Source organism: Medicago truncatula, chromosome 8 (genome assembly GCF_003473485.1).
Source record: "Medicago truncatula cultivar Jemalong A17 chromosome 8, MtrunA17r5.0-ANR, whole genome shotgun sequence".
NCBI classification, from domain to species: Eukaryota; Viridiplantae; Streptophyta; class Magnoliopsida; order Fabales; family Fabaceae; genus Medicago; species Medicago truncatula.
This window is the reverse complement of record NC_053049.1, coordinates 5,920,729-5,942,272: the sequence shown is the minus strand read 5'-3', so window position 1 is coordinate 5,942,272 and position 21,544 is coordinate 5,920,729. Positions and strand designations below refer to the sequence as shown.

General features: G+C 32.0%; 3 protein-coding genes across 3 annotated transcripts; 1 reads left to right on the top strand and 2 right to left on the bottom strand.

Moving 5' to 3' along the window:
* The first annotated feature begins 305 nt into the window (after window positions 1–305).
* LOC25500486 (transcription factor MYB26) lies at window positions 306–2,652 on the top strand. Its single transcript, XM_013588911.3, has 3 exons — window positions 306–613; window positions 707–836; window positions 1,284–2,652. The coding sequence occupies exons 1-3, from the start codon at window positions 481–483 to the stop codon at window positions 2,044–2,046; spliced, it is 1,026 nt and encodes a 341-aa protein (XP_013444365.1). The 5' UTR covers window positions 306–480; the 3' UTR covers window positions 2,047–2,652.
* Window positions 2,653–10,895: 8,243 nt separating this feature from the next.
* LOC25500484 (uncharacterized) lies at window positions 10,896–14,408 on the bottom strand. The gene is made up of 3 exons (XM_013588909.3): window positions 14,137–14,408; window positions 12,180–12,276; window positions 10,896–11,326 (listed from the first exon to the last, which is right to left on the bottom strand). The coding sequence occupies exons 1-3, from the start codon at window positions 14,366–14,368 to the stop codon at window positions 11,254–11,256; spliced, it is 402 nt and encodes a 133-aa protein (XP_013444363.1). The 5' UTR covers window positions 14,369–14,408; the 3' UTR covers window positions 10,896–11,253.
* Window positions 14,409–16,335: 1,927 nt separating this feature from the next.
* On the bottom strand, window positions 16,336–20,829 carry LOC25500483 (beta-fructofuranosidase, cell wall isozyme). Its single transcript, XM_013588906.3, has 7 exons — window positions 20,556–20,829; window positions 20,380–20,388; window positions 18,784–19,652; window positions 18,356–18,514; window positions 17,729–17,964; window positions 17,001–17,091; window positions 16,336–16,707 (listed from the first exon to the last, which is right to left on the bottom strand). Exons 1-7 carry the CDS (start codon window positions 20,737–20,739, stop codon window positions 16,519–16,521), a joined length of 1,737 nt encoding a protein of 578 aa, XP_013444360.1. The 5' UTR covers window positions 20,740–20,829; the 3' UTR covers window positions 16,336–16,518.
* Between the last annotated feature and the right edge of the window lie 715 nt (window positions 20,830–21,544).

Below are 21,544 nucleotides of genomic sequence, written 5' to 3'. Positions count from 1 at the left end.
CTCTAACAATTCATGTCACGTGACTCAATTTAGATCTAATTAACTTAATCTTTACAAAAACCAGTTTGTAAGATAAGGACTACCCTCTATTTATAAATACATTGTTGGACCGTATCTATTCAACTTAGGTGTTTTGAGCGATTATAAAACATCTATCTATCTGTAGTAAAATAAACCACGTGTGACTATTTACCTCCCTAGCAATTGTCTATGCTGCATACCTTTTATCTCTTCTCCAAAAACCTTTATATTGGGCCACCATTGTACAGCTTACGCGTTGAAATTAAATCACCACCTCAGTGCACTCACAGTTTCTGCATATATATCATCCTTTTCTCTGTTGCTCTGATCACACCATTCTTTTCATAATTTAATGCAATATATTCTATTCTTAAACTAAAGCCAAAGATAGAAGATATAGCTTCATCTGTCATTTCTTTCACCCGTTTATTAACATAACACCAAAAGAAACTAGACATCATGGGACATCACTCTTGTTGCAACAAACAGAAGGTTAAAAGAGGATTATGGTCACCTGAAGAAGATGAAAAACTCATCAAATATATTACAACATATGGACATGGTTGTTGGAGTTCTGTTCCAAAACTTGCTGGTATTAAAAACATCTTATACAAGACTATTTCTTTTAACATATAGTTTTCAAATTAACATTTTTTTTTTCATTTGTATATCATGATGTGTGTAGGTCTGCAGAGATGTGGAAAGAGTTGCAGATTAAGATGGATAAATTATCTAAGACCTGATTTGAAACGTGGAAGTTTCTCTCATCAAGAAGCTGCACTCATTCTAGAACTCCACAGCATTCTAGGCAATAGGTATATTCATTACATAGCTATTATTTTTCTCTTTTTCCTTCCATTTTTCTTTACATGGAATCGTTAACACTTTCTTAAATAATTTTTTTGGAGAATAGAAATTAATATTAATTAAGTGACATTATTGATTATTTAGCAACTGTTTAGAGAATTTAAACTCCGTCTCTTAAAGCTATATGATCAAGTTCTTAACCCATAGCTGAAATCTTATAGACATTTGTCATTATCAAAATTCAAAATGTTTCACTCAATGCTAGGAAACACCAGTACTTTACCAATATAATCTCATCGGCAGTTAACTTCCGATATATTTTAACTGGCAACAATTAACGGCCAATAGACATTTACGTATTTTTCTGCTGTGTTTTAGCCTTGTTAGAAGTGTGAACAACAATTTTCAAATGTTTCCAGTAATTCTCTCAAAAAGATTTAAATTTGTTTGGACAGGTGGGCTCAGATTGCGAAGCACTTACCTGGAAGAACAGATAATGAGGTGAAAAACTTTTGGAATTCAACCATGAAGAAGAAAATCCCTTCTCATGGTATCTTTCCATCTTTCCCCACATTTTCTAATATTCACACCCCCTACAATAAAAATATTGGTTCTATGGAAAGTTTACTCCCTATAAATGCAAACCCTAATGTGATTCTAAATTTCAACCATCACCATGAAGATCAACTATGCTATCCAACCTCATCTCCAAATCTACAAGGTAATTTTCACCAAATTGATACAAAGGTAGACATGATCAATAACCATTATAATGGCAATTTCCTTCACATTCAAAATCCAATACCAGAAATCTTACAACCAATGTCTAATCCTTCCCCTTATGAAGATACATGGTCATTGGGTTGTTTACCTCTTCATCTCAATCAAAATCAAGAAAATCAAATCTCAAAAAGTGATACCACCCCACTCAACAAAATAATCAACCCAATTGAATTAATGGAACAATATGTTCAATGTCATGATTTGGTTGAACTTGAAGCCACTCTGCCTAAATTAGTCAATGATCAAAGCCTTGAGGATTATGCTGCAGCGAAAATTCAGAGCTACACCACTAGTATTACTTATCCACAAGATCAAAATATGGAAGATAATCAATTGATTTACATTAATGATGCCCTCATATTTATGTCATCAGTGTCCTCCTCAAGCAGCCAAGTAGTCAAAAATCCTACTATTCCATTAGGATGGGAGCCTTAATTAAAGCATTGGTACTACTACTATATAAGTTAATTATCAATGCATACAATTATTTCTATGTATTTAATTATGTATTGTAATTTTTTTTGTCAAGAGTGTGTAGATCTTCTTAGGCAAAATTACTTTCGGCGTCTCTTAACTTAATTTTAAATAACAATTTCCTCAATTATCTTTTTTCACCTCATTTTCGTCATTTTGATCAATTTTCATATAGATTTTTAAGATTCAAATCAATGGTTTTATTTCGCTCTTTACTGTTCAAATATATGATCTTTTATATTTGATGCTTGAAAATTCATATGCAAATAGATCAAAAAAAGACAAAAATGACGTGAAAGAAAGATAAACGACGCAATCGTTATCTGAAATTAAGTTAAAGTGAAACAAGTGTGTAATTTTGCCTTCTTTTTATTTTACTTTTGTTGATTTTTATTTTATTTGTTAACCTGAACATTGCTAGTTCAGGCACTTACATTAAATGATGCTTGTTGAAGTTCAATAAATATGTAATGTACTTTTAGGTTCCATTTGCATGCATGTATGTCGGCATCGTTGAAGTTCAATATATGAAAGTTATTTATGAAGAGCTACGTGTGATATTGTTAACTAATTGTGTCTATTTGTGTGTACTTTAAATTAAGAAGTTGGCTGTTCTATTGCTATATGATGATCTCTGACATTTTATGAATGACGACAAGAAAACAAAGACAAAAGCCGTATTGAATTACATCATGGTCAATTAAAGGTTGGCCCTTAAATTTGACCAAGGCAGGAGGCCACAGGCCAGCATGCTGCATGCATATACTTTTACGATGTGATAAGAACTTTATGTAGCATGCCCTTTCATCCTTTCGTTTCAAATTAGGTGAATTATTTGCTCTTTTCACATATTAAGAAAAATGTATCGGATCAAAAAAATAAAATGTATAAGTAAAAGAAAGAGAAAAATAGTAACCTTGTCAAATATTGGTGCATTCACCATGTAATAAATGTAATGTGAATGATATTGAATTGGGAGTAATAAAATTAGTATTAATTATAGTGTACTAGCGAAAAGACGGACACTCACGTGCTCGTCTTTCCGCTCTTTTTATTGCGCTAACGTTTGAAAATTATTAACGGTATTTTTTGTATGAAATTTTGATTTGCGTTAAAACTAAAAATATAAATGTTGTAGCTTTCTAGTTATAACAAACCAAAATAATCATGATTATATTTATTTCAACGACATCAATGATATAACAAAAAAAATAAAATCTATTTTTTTAATGAAACTAACAACGATCTTCATTATAGAAAAAACTGTTTAAGAGTATAATTGGGATAATGAAATAGTAAGTATAAATATATTCATCTAGTTTTGTTACACTTTTTAAATGATAATGGAAAAAAAAGACATATATATTCTCATCGTATTTGTTATATTTTTTTAATATTTAATATTATTCTTATCTATTTATTATTACATGTGTTATTTGTATTCAAAATGAATGACATTTTTGAAAGAAAAAAAATCAGCCCAAAAGAGCTGAAAGGGGAATTTTTCTTTATATATATAGATAATTAATTAAAACATGGTAATTAATATTGCATTTAGAAAATGAAATGAGTCAATTATTTTAGGATAATTTTTTTACAAATACTCCCTCCGTATTCAATTATAAATAAATTTGACTTTTTAGCTTCATTAAATTAATGATGTATGTGGTTCATAGTATAGACTACATACATCAATAATTAAATTCCATAAAAAAATCATTAATTGAATGTATCTAAAAAGTTAAATTTACTTATAATTAGTAACAGATGAAGTAACCCAGTTATTATAAGACAGAGAAATTATATATGAATCGAAATTACTCTTCCCAATATCCGCAATAAGTTACATACATTTTACACAAATTAAAAAACATACAAATTTACTAAATTATTCTGACCAAATATTATGTGTTCCATCGCCAAGGTGCTAGGTAAAGTCTAGGGCATTGTCCAAACAACAACTATAAATATTTTAAAAGAATAGCTCTCTCTTTTCTCTTCTCTTGTATGAACCGTCACCAAAACTCTAGTATATTTCCCTTCATCTAATAAAGAGGGGTGATTTTGAGTCAATTTGACCCAAAATCACCCCTCTAGCTCGTTTTCTCTTTCCCTTTAATTAAAATATTGATTTTCACATCTATTTCGTTTTTTCTTTCGTGATTTCGTCGTCTTAGTGCGACGTTGTGTTGTTCGTCGTCTTTGTGCGACGTTGTTTGTCTTTCCTATTTTGTTCAGGTATTTGTTCGGTTCAGATTGTCAGATGATCCAGTGCAGATCCAATCAATGACTTTGGCGTCGTCAGCATTGCAGACCCGAAGACATGGGTATTTTGGAGACTTGAATATATTCATATGTGTAGGCTATTGTACTTTGTCATTTTATGCTATTAACATGGATGTTGTGAATATACTCTATCAATTTCAATGAATGAATATCATTTATTGTTGTAAAAAAAAAAGGTAAAGTATAGGGCGTGCAGAGTGTGCCTTGCCCATTTTTTTTTTTAGATAGACGAAATGACAAAGTCATTATAAACTCACACACACAAATGGAGGTACCATGGTTCGAACCCTGGTCATGACATCCGGCCTAACAGTTTCGACATTTTTGTCAGTTGAACTAGGACTTATAGACTGTGCCTTGCCCATTTAACTCTATATTTTGTGTATTTTGCACACACAAAAAATTGATTTTGCACCTCCTCTCAAATCCAGTAAATCTAAACTAGCGGTGCAAAAACTAAACTAACAACTCAATGCATCCGGATATCAAATCCAAACCAATTAAATTGGTTTAATTTTTTCGAGAATTTCCTGTGCGAATTTTGAAGAATACGAAAATACAAGTGCCAAAGCTTAATTATTTCCCTCTCCCACATGCAGTTATAGCTTTTTATTAAAAATAAATATAAAATAAACCTTTACATTAAAAATAAAAAAAAAAAGTTTAATTGCACTTTTGGCCCTCTATGTTTTAAGAAGTTGCGATTTTTGCCCCCTAACTAATTAAAATACAAAACAGCCCCCTATGTATTGGATCTTTGGCAGTTTTGGCCCTCTAACTAATTAAAATACAAAACAGCCCTCTATGTATTGGATCTTTGGCAGTTTTGGCCCTCTAAGTCAATTTTGACTCAGTCAACGCTGACGTGACACTTCAAAGCCGCCACGTGTGCATTTTTTTTATTAAAAAAAAAAAAAAACCACATATAAACTAAAGAATTAAATAAATGAAAAAAAACAACAAATAATTAAAAAAATAAAAAAGAAAGAAAAAAAAAAGGAAGGAAATCGTGTTCCAAAATCTGATTCTCCCTCTTCTTCCTTTCATCTCTCTCCAAATTGGCGGCTTTGAAGTGCCACGTCAGCGTTGACCGAGTCAAAATTGGTTTAGGGGGCCAAAACGACCAAAGATCCAATACATATGGGGTGTTTTGTATTTTAATTAGTTATGGGGCCAAAACTGCCAAAGATCCAATACATAGGGGGCTGTTTTGTATTTTAATTAATTAAGGGTCTAAAATCGCAACTTTTTGAAACATAGGAGGTCAAAAGTGCAATTAAGCAAAAAAAAAAAAAAAAATGTATTTCCACCCGTGAATAAGAATCTCAAGTAAACCATTGTCATCCTATGATTTCCATGTTAAACCTTCAATTAATTGCTCAAAAAGATAAGAAAGTAGCCTCTATGAAACTCATTGTGTTTGATGCCTAAGTAGGATCCTATTAAGCTTGCAGTAAATCCAATATATGGCCTTTACAACCACTTCTACTGCTGATGGAAAATCAATAGCAAAAAATACCATAGCGACAAGATCACGAAGGCTTTCTAGCGTTATACAATTGAAAGTCCACTACCCCACTATTGTTGGATCATTGGGGGAGTTCGGGGACCGTCCACATCGAGGCTAGAACAACCGCACAAGCAAGAGAGACACCACACTCTTACCCAAAACCTTAAGGCAATGAGTTTATGGGTCCTCTTATAAAGTGTTAAACTTTACATTTTTATCCAATGTAGGACATATAACTCACACTTGCACACAACAACTACCCCACTACCCTGTTTTTGGCGGCCAATATGAGATGTGATTGGTTCAACATTAGTTTGCGAGGAGTTTGTGATAAAAAGCCTCGGGACAAATCGCATTGTTGTTTTAATATTTGTTTGGCACCCATGATTTCTGCTAAATCTAATATCCAACGCTCTCAAACAATTCGTGAAAAAATCCAATATATCACTCTTTTGGTTTTTATGTTCAGTACCAACTTTTATGTCTATCTCTTTTTTAATTACAACATACAATTGAAAGAAGAAAATAAAGTAACTAATATTGTGTTGAATATTGGAATGGTCATATATTTTGGGGGAAAAAAAAAAATCACGAATGAGTCATTTTTTTCTTTTGAAAAGGTACACATTAGTCACTTATTAAATGGCAGAGGGGGTTATGTTATCTTGCAATCGAGGATAAACTTTTCTTAATCATGATATCCTCAATGATTAGTAAACTTTGTCGGCAAATGTTTGTTAAGTTAACCTGTATGTTTGGCTCCATGGTTGTGAAAATAGATTTTAGTTGAGTAAATTTTGTAAAAAATATAGTATTAATTAAAAGTGAGTTTAAGGAATGAAATTATTTATGTCTAGATGCATTTATGTGAAACTAAGTTTTTTTTTTTTTTTTTTTATAAGTACGCGAAAGATGTCGGACCACCAAAAAGAAATTGGACAATCCCAAATAGGTTAGAACCATCTGACGATTTCAACTAGGTTGACACTACCAATCAAGATGACAACAACTCAGATCCAGATAAATATATTCAAAAATGAAGAAGAAAATAATTAAAGAGGAAACATGGGGAACAAGAACCAAAATTCCTCAAAACAATATTACTTAAACCTAGACCACCAAAAATAAATTGACAGGATTTTTATTCCCAATTTTTTTGTGATACATCATGGATCATGTTGAAAGACATGTAGCTCTTTACAATCACAAACTCTATCTTTAGGGCAGAGGGGTCCGAAATTGAAATAATGAGCTGACCCTAATGCATATTGCCTGTCCCTTTTATTTGAATTGATAATAATGATAATTGCTTTTCAATGATTTCATTTTCGTAGCAAAAAATTGTATAGACAGAAAGTTCACAAAAAACCTCGTGCTGACATGCATGCCTTTTTTCACAATAATGTTATAGGGCCTGAACTATGGAAGTGGGAAATTTACCTCTATCCCTGCAAATAGTGACGTAGAAATGAGATTAAGGGGTTTGTAGGGCTAGAGGTAAAAATTTCTGGAAGTGGAGTCAATAATTCTATGTGCGGGTCTGACAAAAGGGACTGTTGGATCTTATTTTGCACTATGGATAGAATAGAAACTGTATAGAAGGATCATTCATCTTTCTTATGAGTTATGACCCATGCACGTACACGTTTACATTCATCAATTGCTATTTGCTTTTAATCTTGAGTCTTTTAGTCACATGGAATTCAGCAAAAGGTGAAAAAGAAAATAAAGGCTGCCCTATAATTGAGTACTTGGTAAGCAAGCCACACTCTAGAAAGATAGAAAAAAAGTAGTATCAAAGTTCAAAATTATTAATGTCAACAAAGGTGGAGTATCATCAGTAAGATTATTTTTAGATCAAAATTTTTGCTTGCTACATCTGTCTAAATTTATTCAATTTGAGCCTTTCTCTAAGGTAAAGCTCTGGTTACACATACATAGATGCTCCATGATTAATAGCCACATGATCAGGGCCGTATCTGAGACAGGGTGAGGAGGGCGACCGCCCTAGACCCCAAAATATAAAATGAAGGGCCCAATAAGTAAAATAAATATTAGGAAATGCTAAAACCATAGAATTTTTCTCTTCACCCAGCACATTTCGCTTGCGCCCTGCATGTTTTTCAAATATCACCCTGCGTAGAGCTGTCAAAACGGGCGGCCCGGCCCGTTTAGGGTCGGCCCGGCCCGTTTAGGGTCGGCCCGGCCCGTTTAGGGTCGGCCCTAACGGGCTTCGGACTTTATCGGTCCGGGCCAAAAAAACCCGGTTGAAAAACAAGCTTGAAATATACTACCTGAGCCCGGCCCTACACGAGCCGCGGGCAAAACGGGCCGGCCCATATTAAATTTTTTTTTTTTAAAAATAAGTACTATGAAATACTTGTATAAATTTTTTTATAAATAATATTTTTAATATGTTTATATAATGTCTAGCACAAAAATAAATTGTAAACATTTTCGTACAAATGTCGTAAACTAAAACGGAGAGGAAAACAATTTTAAATAAATTAGATATGTTATGGTTGTAGCTATTTATATATTCGATCTTTAAAATTATAAATAACGAAACGAGTAAATATAATTTTATATTACATTTATATTTGTGTTAATTCATTGAATTTTCACTTTTATTTTTTACTTTAATAATCAACTAAGTAAATAATTATTTGAAAAATATATATAATTTATATGATTTTTTTTTGTTATGCGAGCTAACGGGCTAGCCCTAACGGGTATCGGGCTTTTTAGGGCCGAGCTAAAAAGCCCTATTAAAATTCAGGCTCAATATTGAAGGCCCAAGCCCTATAATTAATCGGGCTAAACGGGTCGGCCCATACGGACCGGCCTGTTTTGACAGCTCTAACCCTGCGTGAGTTAAGTCACACCGCGTGACTTAACTCACGCACCTCACAAGCTCTGCGTGACTTAAGTCACACACCATTGAGCCTCTGTGCGAGTTAACTCGCGCAAGTTGGCCGGTGGTAAAAACTGAAGCACAAACGTTTCTGGGACGGTAGCCAATGCTTTTGATTGTTTTTAAACTTTTTTTTTTTAGTTTTTCACACGTTGTTGGACCTCATTAAGTGCTATCTACCTTATACCACCTATAAAAACCCTCACATACTTCCTCTTTTCCTCACATTTTCTCCTTCCACTCTCTCCCCCTCTTTCTCTTCTTCTTCTTCTTTGTTTCTATAGTCTCTAGGGTCTTTATACCCTTTAGGTAAATATCGGTGGCTTTTGGGGGAAGTAGTGGTCCGTTAGGTTGGGGAAAAAGACATCATCCCTTGAGATAAAATTAGGTTTGCTTCCTTTTACTCCCAAAATCTTTTTACCGTGGGTAAAATGAATCATCATGGGGGTATAAAAGGAACCAAATTTAAATTTAAATTTAACTCAAGGGGTCTTGATGTCGTTTTCCCCAACAGGACGTATCACTATTTTCCCCAAGAGCTATTGGTATATACCGAAGAGGATAAAATATATGTATTAATTATTGTAATGTTTGAATCATATTAATAAAATTTTATTAATTTTGTTTTTTATCTGTATTTATTTTTGCATTTATTTTATATTTATGATTATGTATTGAATTAATAAATATTGAATAAATAAAATCGAGTTTATTTTAAGTTCATAAATAAATTAGAATAAAAAATAAAATAAAAAGTAGCCACTTTCCCCCACTTAACTAGCACAACGCTACTTAACTTGCGCACTAGTTTACACTTGTGCTAGCGCAAGGGCATTTTAGGCATGGCTGCCGGGTGCAAGTGTTTTGTGCTGGGTGAAGAGCAAAATTCAAAACCATATACATTTTAATTGAAAAATGACATAATGGAATTGAATATCACATTTTATAACATAATAAAAACTATAATCTTCAAGAAAATTATTTTCACACTTTAGGAAATTATCATATTAGGTTCACCCATAGGCCACCAGAATCTGAGAAACGGCCCTACACATGATATTTGTTATTGGCTTAAAGTCTCACATTTACTTAATTGTCCCACGATATTTATCGCATTTGACTATATTATGCGATTAAAGAAAGTTGATTAATGAAAGAGATTATGAAGATTTAGTGAAAGGATTTGTCTAACATGTGCAACATTGCTCATATTAAAACAACTAATAATTTGTTACTCATATAATATTAAGTATTAACTATTGATGTAATTTAATAACAACTTGCAAGTGATGCAAATAACATTAATTAGATTATACAATTGGAAAATAAACAATCAAAGTTACTTTGAAAACTAAAAATGACTTTTTTTTTTTTTTTTTCAGATGTAACAATTATTATAGGATAGAGATAGTAATGTATATATCGTCTAGTAAATGCAGTTCAATTGATAGCTACAAGGATAATAATATACACAGGTTGGGGTTCGAATCTCATATTTCCCACTTCTGCTCACTTATAATGTGTGAGTCCAGCTAGTCACTAGACTACCTGACAAAAAAAAAGAGTAATCTATATATAAAAATAAATTAATAAAAAGTGATTAAAAAGTTATTATTGGAAGAAAAAAAATGAATAAATGAAAGAAATACAGAAAATTGGGAGGAGGGGCTTTGAGGGGTTTATTTTTCTTTAAAATATAAAACCCTCCTCATTTGGGGAACTAAAAAATTGTATTGTTTTTATAGTTATATAGCCATATATACCGTAAATTCCTTTTGTAAAGAAATTATTAGCATGTTTGGTACTGCATCCAAGAGGGAAGAAACGCACGTCTGTCCAGAAGCTTAGAAAAGTAGCTTCACAAAAATCACGTTAAAAACTCATTGCAACGCGAGAAAGACTACACAAACGTACATTGCTTTGCAACTAGATAAGGTTTGAAGAGTGATCTTTGAAGTATTGATTGATGTTGTACATTCCGTGCAAGAATTATTAATTCTTTAATCAACAAAATGGTTGTTTGTCTGGTTTAAAAATCCTATAGCATGATATACCAATAAATATATATCATATGTACGAAAGGAATCAACAAAATGGAACTTGTATGAACCAGTTCTTACCTCTAATAAAACTACTAATATATAAGAACTAACATTGGACATGGCTTAAACAAAGAAATTCCATTCTCTCCACTTCAAACTTAGTAAATCAATCACACCCTATATCATTAAGCAGTCTTGGACATAAAACAGTAAGAGTTACATATTATTGCAGTTGACGGCAACGCCAAAAAGGCAACAAACGGAATCATAACATCCATATCCCATACACAATACTTGCATGCAAATACGGTCATAGCAGACTTTTCTCAGAACCCTCTTTTTCTCTATTCCACCTAGTCTTATCATGAAATGAACAAAAGTGGCTACGTCGAATCGTTACCTCTGAAGTCAATAAACTAAGCTGTGATCCTAAACCGACCCTTTGCTACTCTTCGAGCAATTACCCTTCTGCCACCCCTGGTTGCCTTCCTGCTCAAGCAAAAAAAAAAAAACACGTCATATACACAACACAAATCTGTTTTTTCTTAGATTACTAATGTGAATCTGCACGTAAGTAATATGGAAAATTTAGCAGTTACTTCCCATTTATTAACAAAAGGAAATGCCGGAATATTTCATATTGACTAGAAAGTAGGCTCATGTAGCCAATCCTACTTAGTGGGAGAAGGCCTTGTTGTTGTAGAATGTAGGCCCATGACAATTCACTCAATGATGAGGGGCGGCGACAATTTAAAAAAAAAAAAAAAAATGAAGCAAGCAATCCAAGAGCCTAATAAAATCATGCTCTAAGTATGACACTTTTCCTGGTCGTAATCTGCCAATTATTCAATCTTCTTTTTAGAAAAAAAATATCCAGATTATGCTAGAAGCCCTTATTATCAATGTATATTTCATTTATGCAAAAATCAAAGCAACCATACTTTTGAGACATAGGCAACAATATTCAAATGTGACGTCACGTTCCAAGAAAAAATCTCTGTACAGCTCAAACATAGGCTTTAAATTTTGTTTGTTAAAAATAATTCAAATACTCTTCATGGTTTAGTTATTAGTTTGTTAATCATCTATGCCCCGATCCAAGGTATAATGTAATCATATTAAGTGTTGACATTAAAGCCATCTCCTTCAAAACCTCTGTATATGCCTATTTGATCTTGCATGGTCATTGAGTTTCAAGAAGCATAGTGACATTCTCCACAAGAATTTAAAATTTACCAACACTGACACACAAGTAGAAGATAAGGAAGGCTTAATCAGTCATGTTTTCTTGTTTCATAAAATATAGGACTAAATGAGAACCAGGGTGGAAGTATGAGATTACCGAGCAAAAAACCCATGATTCCTCTTCCGCCGGATAGTGCTAGGTTGAAATGTCCTTTTTGGGAATAAAATCATTGGTTCATCTGATGAAGAATCCCCTGCAAAACAACAGTGAACAAATAACTAAAAATATTCTACAGGAATGTAGTTTGCTTAAAATTTCAGAAAACATCGTCATGTTTAAATTAGTACGAGAAATACACCTTGTAATAGAAATGTAAAGCATAACAAATCAGATAGCAATTTGAGCGCATAGGTAGAAGTCAAGTATTGTAGGAGTAAGTTTTGCCAAACTACAAAATTTACTCTGCTTAATAACTTTTTATGAGCATGAATTGTTAAGTTTCGTCAACATATATTCATACAACATAAAAATAAATCAAAACTTCATTGGACAACTTTACTTCAGTAACTGAAAATCCGTGTGCATAACCAGCAAAAAAATGTCATTCCACTGATATTACTGATATCCAATGGTTGGATTTTTAAATATGCATTATACAAAAAGTTAACAAGCAAATAACTTTTGACCAAACGTATGCCTAGAGTAAGTGAATCCCCTGTATAGATATATTTGGGGACAGGCATCCTTTTCAATCCCTGAATTCCCTTTTGATGTTCATATTTTCCATGACTATACAGGCACAACAATCAAGCAGGAACCCAAACTAGAAACAGCAGAATTTTCCATGATTTCCAAAACAAAATCCACAAAATTTTACCATAGAACAGCTTTCCTTATCTATCTTGTGTTGAATTCATAAATGAATTGAACTAAAGCTACAATGGAACCAAACTAGGCCTCTTTTCATTCAGCGGTTTGATCTTGTAAAATTTGAACGGATAGCAGAAAAAAAGTGTCATATATCTAACTTGAGTTTAAGCTTCTAGTACAACAACAACAACCAAGCCTTATTCCACTAATTGGGTCCAACTACATGGATCCAATTACGCAATAAGGTTCTATCATAAATCATATTTTGATCCAACTCATTAATCCTTGGATCTTTTTTAATAGTTTCTCTTATAGTTTTTCTAGGTCTTCCTATGTCTCTAGTGATCTGACCATCCTCCACCTGATCTACTCTCCTTACTACAAAATCTACAGGTCTTCTCTCTATATCCAAACCAACTAAGTCTAGTTTCCATTTCAACCATCTTTTCTACTATAGGTTCTACCCCAACTCTCTCTCTAATGTTGTCATTTCTAATCTTATCCCGTCTAGTCTTGAAACACATCCAAGGCAGCAGCCTCATCTCCACTGCGTTTATTTTATTTTCTTATTGGTTCTTTACCAGTCAACACTCTTTTCCATACAACATTGCTAGTCATACAGTTATCCAATAAATTTTTCCCTTCAACTTGAGTGGTAAGTTAGTATCACATAATAATGCCCTTCACCATTTCAACCACCAAGCTTGAATTCGATGAAATTATCATACAACACAATTTAAACTAACTATGTTAAACTTTGATGACACAACTAAGAAACTATCACTAGAAATCAGCTCAGTGAATCAAACAACAACTTATAAGAGTTACCAACAAACAACAGAAATTACAACAATGCTAACATCACGGCGACGCCAGCCATCAATCCACCATTTAACAGTTTAATTGCATTAGAAATAAACTTAAATTGAATACAAACTCTCCATTTTTTCTGCAATTTCAAATTAAAACTTCACTGTCACAATAATTACAAAACAAACATTACAACTCATGCATATCATCTTCACTCACATTTTCTCATCAACCACCTCAAAATCAAAACTCTATACCCAACAAAAAAAAACACCCATTTTTTTTCATCAAGCACCATAAAAAACGAAACTTTATACCCAATAAAAAGTACCCATTTTTTTCATCAAGCACCCCAAAGATCAAAACTTTACACCCAATAAAAAAAAAAAAAAACCCATTTTTTCAACAAAAAGATGAAGGACAGAGAAAGTACCATCGGGTAAGAAGAAGCGAAGAGAAGGGAGGCCACAAGGGTAGAGAAACCCATCAGAGCAAAGAAGCTTCTTCACTGATTCAGCGTCGTCTTGAGGAAAATTCTGGAGCTTGGATATGGATGGGAAAAGATAAGGTTGAGGATTATTGTAATTAATAAGTGATTTTGAATTTGATAGTGATAATCGATTCAACAATGCAGCACCATTTCTCAGAAGCGATTTTGAAGCCATTTTCCCGATTGGGTTTGCTCAGAGTGATTCGTAAACCCTAGTTGAAGAAGAACAAAGAAAGTGGATCAGATATTGGATTCGGGTTGGAGCATTCGACCCGGACATTCTGCCCCGATACACTTTTGGCCTATGTGTCATTATAGAGATCTAATTTACTTTTGTGAGAGTAAAAAAAGAAGAGAAAAAACAGCTTTTAATTTTAAGAAAAATATTGTCCAATACAATCCCTATTTTTTAACTAATCATAGGCACCCACGGTGATGAAAATATAATCATCGTCTTGAACTCTATTTTTATAAGTCATTTTTAAATTATTCTCTGAATTTATTAATATTTTAAAATAGTCATTGTTCTTGTTAAATTTTTTTAATTAAGTTGTTCGTCATACGACAAAAACATAAAATCAATGATTTTTATTTTTGCAGTGTTTGAGGTGTGAAACTCGAACTTTACATTTATTATGTATTATCAATGATTTAAATATATAGAGAAATTTTTGACAAGGACGTAGATTAATTTAAAATATTAATAAAATCATCAACTAATTCAAAAATGTTTTTTTTTTTTTTTTGTGATGGTCGGAATTTGAATTACCAACCTTGCATATTTTATGTATTGTACATTCCAACTGAGTTATACGCTCACAAGAACAATTTAAAAATGACTTACCTATACACAATCAATTTTATGATTTACTCAAATAAACCGTCGTAATAACTAAATTTCCCTAGTCCAGTTTTCCTCTCGGGCTTTAGAGACACCGCTACTCTAGTCGATATGTCCGGGTGGAAGAATCCACTGCAAACAACAACAGACAATATTGCGTTCACTCTCAAGTTCCTCTCTTTGTGTCTCTCTTATTAGTTTATTGGATAAAATAAATCAACATTCTTTCGTTCTGGATTTTTCAATTTTTATCTCTAGTTAACAAAGTGACGAGTTATTAAAATTTCTGATGAGTGGGGACTAATAGTTATAAATAAAAGTCGAAAGGTTTTCTATTTTACATAAGAGTAATAAGATAGAGGATATGGAATGTGCATTTTGCAAGACAAGAATTATCTATGTTTTGGATTTGGAGGTGAAAATTGGGGATCATTAGGATATAATATCAAGTGGCACTAGAGCAGTTAAGAGTTGTTAGATAAAATATCAATGAAGGCTGACTCAGTTCGTACGGAGTTGACTCACCCACAAGGTTGTGTGTTCAAGAGGATCTTTTGGTGGGTGATCTGTAAATACCTTTGTAAGCGCTCTTTGAGGGGAGGATATATCTGAATGAATATGATTGAGTTTTATGTCTGTTTCTTGGAGAGCATTCCTTTGACAATCTTATGTACTTTTCTTTCCCCGTTTCTGTTAAATAAAGACTTCTAGTGAATTACACAGTTCATGCATGCATTAGATGCATATTTGCGAAGTCATTGCTTAAACTTTGCGATAGTGATACTATTTGAGGCTTATTATCCTAAATAGTATCCAAACTGCCGAAGAAACATGATTATCTTGGTCATAAAGTACTGGATCTTCATTGAGCTCCATTTACATAAGTAATGAGAACTGTCCAAAATTCAAGAGTCACAGAAAGACATAATTACGAATCAGCCTCAATTTGACATGCAAATTGCATATTATTTCAGAGCAAACCTCAGATTAAGTTTCAGGTTGATGTTATTCTCTTAATCCTTGTGATGTAAGTGTTGATTACGTGACCTATTTGATATATGTTATGAATACATTGCGGATACATTCTGTTACAGGTTACTGCTATGAGAGAAATCACAAACCTTGCTGATATATTCTCAACAAAAGGGTTGGATTCTTATAATAAAGGGCTAATTGATGAAGTGAAAAATATTGCACATCAGTGTTTAACAGAACAGTTTTAAGAAATACCGAAGGAGAAAGTAAATAAGAAGGGTAGTCGGAAACGTAAGCAAAAGGATCATCTTAGTATGGAGTATGAATAGCAGAAGACTGTAGAATTATTTTCCTAATCTTTTTATCAAATTTGTGTTATAAAAAATGACATACAGTACATGTTGATCATATTATATAATGTCACGTTAATGATATTTCAAGACACAAATAGAAGAGGTAAAAATGAACTTTCACTATATGAAATTCAGTATTCCACTCCTACTTTCTGCTTATAAGTTTCCATTTAATTGTGCTTTCTTCATGCTCCAAGCACTCAATCTTGTGATCTTCACATTAGTAGTTCCATTATTGAAAGCATAAATTAGTGCTTTATCATTGATGGCCAATGTAGGATAAACTCTTGATGTGATGCATGCCTTCCCTTCTCCTCCAAAACTCTCTACCACAGAGTGATCAATCTGTGAAAAAGGCATAAACTAATTTATTAGAATGCCAAATCAAAAATATAATGAATGCAAACATAACTAAGACCTCTTATTGATGATATATTTCCTCTAGTTTTAAATATAAACAAAAAAGTATGCATGTGTTAGGCAAAAAAAAGTTTTCTGCATCATACTACTATCTCATTTCATGACTTCAAAAATTGTAAGTATTGATGGAACTTTTGTGGACCACTAAAATCCATAAAAAAAAAGTTGGCACATAAATATTGTCAAATGCCTTAAATGCTCAATCAATTAGAACTTACCAAACTTCTCAATGACAGCTTCTCATGAAGAATATCCACGTCTATAAAAGTCCCATAAGTGGTCATATCATTATCTTTATTCAAAGAAGACCTGTTAATTAAAGATACATTTTTATAAATTAGAGTTGGAACTCAATTTTGAATATATGCATAGTTTATGAAAAGAACAAATGGTACTTTTAGACACCAAATTGACAACAAAAATGGACAAATTTTTTGAATGGTCAATGTTGTTTAGATATGTGGTAAATTAATTAAGTTTAGTGGATAATTTATGAATAGAATAAAGTGTCAAAACTCATTGATCATTAAACTAACGATGATTTTGAACATCATTAACATAATTTTTAGGTATTTAAACATACATGATTTTTAAGTTTGCAAATATAAGACCATAATTTATGTTCAAATATATACTTGAAAATTGTGGTTAATGACATTTGTGTTCCGTAAATGATTAATAACTTACGACAGTTTGTTATATTCATTAACCATTTACCATTTGTTAAACCTAATTAAAATTGATCCCCATAAGTTTAGCTCATTTGGTAAAAGATAATGCACAATATGTGCAGGGGACGGGGTTCGAACCCCGGACATCCCACTTATTCATCTTTAAGATGAATTTCTCTAGCTACTAAGCTATTTGACAAAAAAAAAAAACCTAATTAAATTTTTTGTCAAAATAATAGAATCTTATGAAAATAACTAGAGGGCAAAAGACAAACCTGCTTTGGTCACTACAAAAGAGCACCAAATTTTTTTGTTGGTAAATGAATATTCTAAAGAACACTGATGTGAACTCTTGCAACCCCTTTGAAGCAAAAACTAGCAGGCCAAAAGGTCCCAATCCACTTTTCACTGATGTGCCCTTTTGACTACACAGAATTTGAGGGTCTGTCCATTTGTCCAAAACTTCAGCCTCTCTAATATTATTCACTTCAAATGAAATTTCAACATCAGCCTGCATAAAATAATTGATTAGTTAATCTAATGTGAACACACTCATAATTCATAATCATTAAGATATTCTGCCTTGTAAATTTACTTTTTAATATGAGTAATTATTGGTGGATGACTACATGAATTGAGATACAAAATCTGATAATCTTCTTCTTCTTTTTTTTATCAAGGGGAATTTGATAATTTCCTTTCATATAGAAAGAACCAAATATATCATAATATAAAACTACTCATATTATTAAATTAAGCAGAAAATTTATACCTCTATTAAGAAAATAATGCTATTTTAGTTCTTCCTGTCAGACCAGTACTATATATCTTATTAGTTCCAGTAAAGTTGATTAAAATATTGCATTGTAAGACTTATGATAGTAAAAAAAAACATAGCTTACTTGTGCTGCTGTGACACCATTAATTGGAAATAGTTCACCTCCTTTGAGTATTTTAGTGGGCCATTTGACAGGATTTACCCTTAACTTCTCAACTTCCACAACTGGCCACTGTATCAACTGTTTTCCTGACTTGTGTAACCAAATAGTCCTTGGAATTGTCTGCATATACATGTGCATTATTATTAGTGAAATTTTTGCCCTAACTATTTAGCATAAACTAAATTAGTTCAAGTCAACTTTGGCTATTCTCATGCCATGATCTTAGCTGGCTCATCATATATCAAACTATATATTTTATTGTTATCATTAAAAACCATGCCCAAGAAAATAAACTAAGGTAGATTATTGAGTCAATAGTCAATATTTATAACTATATTATATTTTAGAAAATGAACAAAATATTAAGAAAATTATTGCAACCAACTTACATGGATTCCAGACCATCCTTTCTTGATATCATCAGCAACACTTGAAGACTCATTGACCCATCCAAGCAAAATCCTTCTATTCTTCCCATCATCAAAGAAAGTTTTTGATGCATAATATTTTCCATAATCATATCTCAAAATTTGTTCAATATTTTCCTCCTCAAACCCTTTATCAGGGACAAATTTGTCCTTTTCATCATTATAAGTCCCAATGAGATAATAATCATGTTTTTTATCATCCAAACTAACCTTCAATACATGCCTAACATCGTCACTATTTAATGACGTGTCAACACCAAATCTACCAATTTTCAAAACAGGAAAAAAATCAGGACACTCCCACATTCCAGTGCCTTTAGCTGAATGCAAAGGGTGTTTTGATTTAATCCAATTAATAAAATCTTTACTCTTATACAAAATTGCAATTCCCCTAGTGTTTCTTTTGCTACCAATAATTATCCTCCAATTTCCATCTTTTCCTAACCAACCACTAGTTGGATCTCTAAATGAACTTGCATTAATTTTATTTTCACTAGTTGGTTCCATTAATGGATTTTTTGGTGACTTAATCCATTCCCTTAGAAAAGGGTCGGATAAATTTTTAGGGTATGCTATATTTTGAACTTGGTGATTCATTGGGTCAATTCCAGTGTATAAAATAGCTGGTTTGTTACCATGAAGTATTGTGGCTGATCCTGACCAACAACCATTTATATCGGACGGTTGAGATGGAAAGATGGCTGGATCTAGTGGGGTCCAGTTAACAAGATCAGTTGAAACAGAATGTGCCCATACAATATTTCCCCAAACTGCACCTTTAGGATTGTATTGGTAGAATAGATGATAAAGTCCTTTGTAACTCAATGGTCCTATCAAAAGTCATATATACAAAGACAATATTTAATTTTTGAGCCAAAAAACAATCACATGAAATATCAACTTCTGAAAACCTTAAACTATCATTATATTCATATTTTGCTGGCCCACTTCCTTTTTAATTTTTTTGATTAAAAATAAAATTTCAAAATATAATTCATCTATTCTTTGAATGACAACTTTTTTTTTTTGTAGCATTGACTTTTGTTATTGTTGAAATATCATTTTCCAATTGATCTAGTAAGTGATTTGCTTATATCCACAACTTATTAAGTTAAATAGATGCTGATTGTTTTTCTCATATTTTGGATCTACCATTGAGAATATCCCTCTATACTATATTAATTTTTCTTGTTATGATTTCTTTGGAACGACCGTTTCTTATATTACTTTTGAACCTTCAGCCTTTTGAGTTTTTGACTAAATTCTATGTAAATTAATTTTGAAATTAATCATATTGTTAATTGTTTTTAAAAAATAGTTACACATTACCTATGGAGTACCAACACAAACATCATACACGACAATAACACAAGATATTAGTAATAATTTTAAAAAATAAAATAATTGAATATAATCATGTGTGTCGGTATCGATCGATGCTACATATTACATGACATAATGGACGATGATATATAATATGATGAAATTAATATTGAAGTAAACTATGTACATAAAAATGTACTAATTAAGGGTGATCTATAAGAGAAATGAACTAACCATTAGGATCTGCAAATCCACAAAATATGCATCCACATAGCCATTTGATCAGCATAACATGTCAAATGACAAAAAAAGAAAAAACAAGAAGCAAAGGAAAAATCTGTCAGAGATGTAAAATATTTTTAAAAAATAAATAGAGAGTATAAAACATTAATTAAGATCAAGTAAATTACCATTTATCCAATTCTTTGGAGGTTGGAAATGATAAGCAGTTCTGTAAGGTTGTTTGAAGGAATCATCAGAAGATAAACTCTGAAGGTTTCTATAAACATGGTGAGTAGCTTCAATAGGAAGAATACCATTGACATAAATGAAAGTAAAGAGAGGCATTAGCCACATAGTAGAGAGTATAGTCATTGTTGCTAGTTATGTTGAATAATGTGAAGGAATTTACAAGTGATATGTTATCTACTTATATAGAGAATAGAAAAATGTTGTGCTGGCTAATGCCTATGGTTGAAACTTGTGAGTAATAGAAAAGGATGTATATTCAGTCAAGGTATATATTTTATATATAGCAAGTGATTTGTTCAATACATAGATAAATAAATATATATTTAGAAGAACTATTGAGTAAAAATTCATTGCTCATGTGAGGAAGCAACCACGAAGGTATGTGGTCTTAAATGTCAAAGGAAAGCAAAAAATTTTTTTGTGGATTTGCTATTATTTTTATGATGGGTGGTTCTAATATGTAATTTAAAAAAAAATAAAAAAAAATTGGACCCTCGCAATATTTACTAAAATAATGGATTTTATGAAGAAAAAATGGGGTGTTTTACTAAAAACTGTGAGAGTCCACAATTGAACTCTTTTTTTGAGGTCCATTAGTTCATATTAGAAGCACAATTTTATTTGATCAACATGTCCTCGAAAGAGTCTTTAAATCATTTTTTTAAAGGAAAGAAAATTTAGATTATTGAAGTCGTTCATTGGTTAAACTTTATACTTTTTTTTTAAAGATGCTAAACATTGTACTTGTAAGATTCTTTGGTCTCCCTAAAAATTTAAATTCTTTGATCAAACTTCAAATAACTTGTTTTTTACGGTGACTAAGGGTCTACTCCACTATTTGCGATTAGAGAACATGCATGCCCATCCCAAAGCAAAACATCATGAGGCCGGCTGCTACTACACAAATTTAATAAAGATTTTTTTTAGG

What these genes read in the sequence shown, in the direction of transcription:
- LOC25500484 (XM_013588909.3), bottom strand. Translation starts at nt 14,368, where the DNA reads ATGGCTTCAAAATCGCTTCTGAGAAATGGTGCTGCATTGTTGAATCGA. An exon ending in TCGCTTCTTCTTACCCGATG is followed by an intron (nt 12,277 to 14,136) that starts GTACTTTCTCTG and finishes GTTGTTTTGCAG; the next exon opens with GGGATTCTTCATCAGATGAA. An exon ending in AATCATGGGTTTTTTGCTCG is followed by an intron (nt 11,327 to 12,179) that starts GTAATCTCATAC and finishes TTGCTTGAGCAG; the next exon opens with GAAGGCAACCAGGGGTGGCA.
- LOC25500483 (XM_013588906.3), bottom strand. Translation starts at nt 20,739, where the DNA reads ATGACTATACTCTCTACTATGTGGCTAATGCCTCTCTTTACTTTCATT. An exon ending in AAGGATGGTCTGGAATCCAT is followed by an intron (nt 18,515 to 18,783) that starts GTAAGTTGGTTG and finishes ATGTATATGCAG; the next exon opens with ACAATTCCAAGGACTATTTG. An exon ending in TTTTGTAGTGACCAAAGCAG is followed by an intron (nt 17,092 to 17,728) that starts GTTTGTCTTTTG and finishes TTTAATTAACAG; the next exon opens with GTCTTCTTTGAATAAAGATA.
- LOC25500486 (XM_013588911.3), top strand. Translation starts at nt 481, where the DNA reads ATGGGACATCACTCTTGTTGCAACAAACAGAAGGTTAAAAGAGGATTA. An exon ending in TTCTGTTCCAAAACTTGCTG is followed by an intron (nt 614 to 706) that starts GTATTAAAAACA and finishes TGATGTGTGTAG; the next exon opens with GTCTGCAGAGATGTGGAAAG. An exon ending in CACAGCATTCTAGGCAATAG is followed by an intron (nt 837 to 1,283) that starts GTATATTCATTA and finishes TTGTTTGGACAG; the next exon opens with GTGGGCTCAGATTGCGAAGC.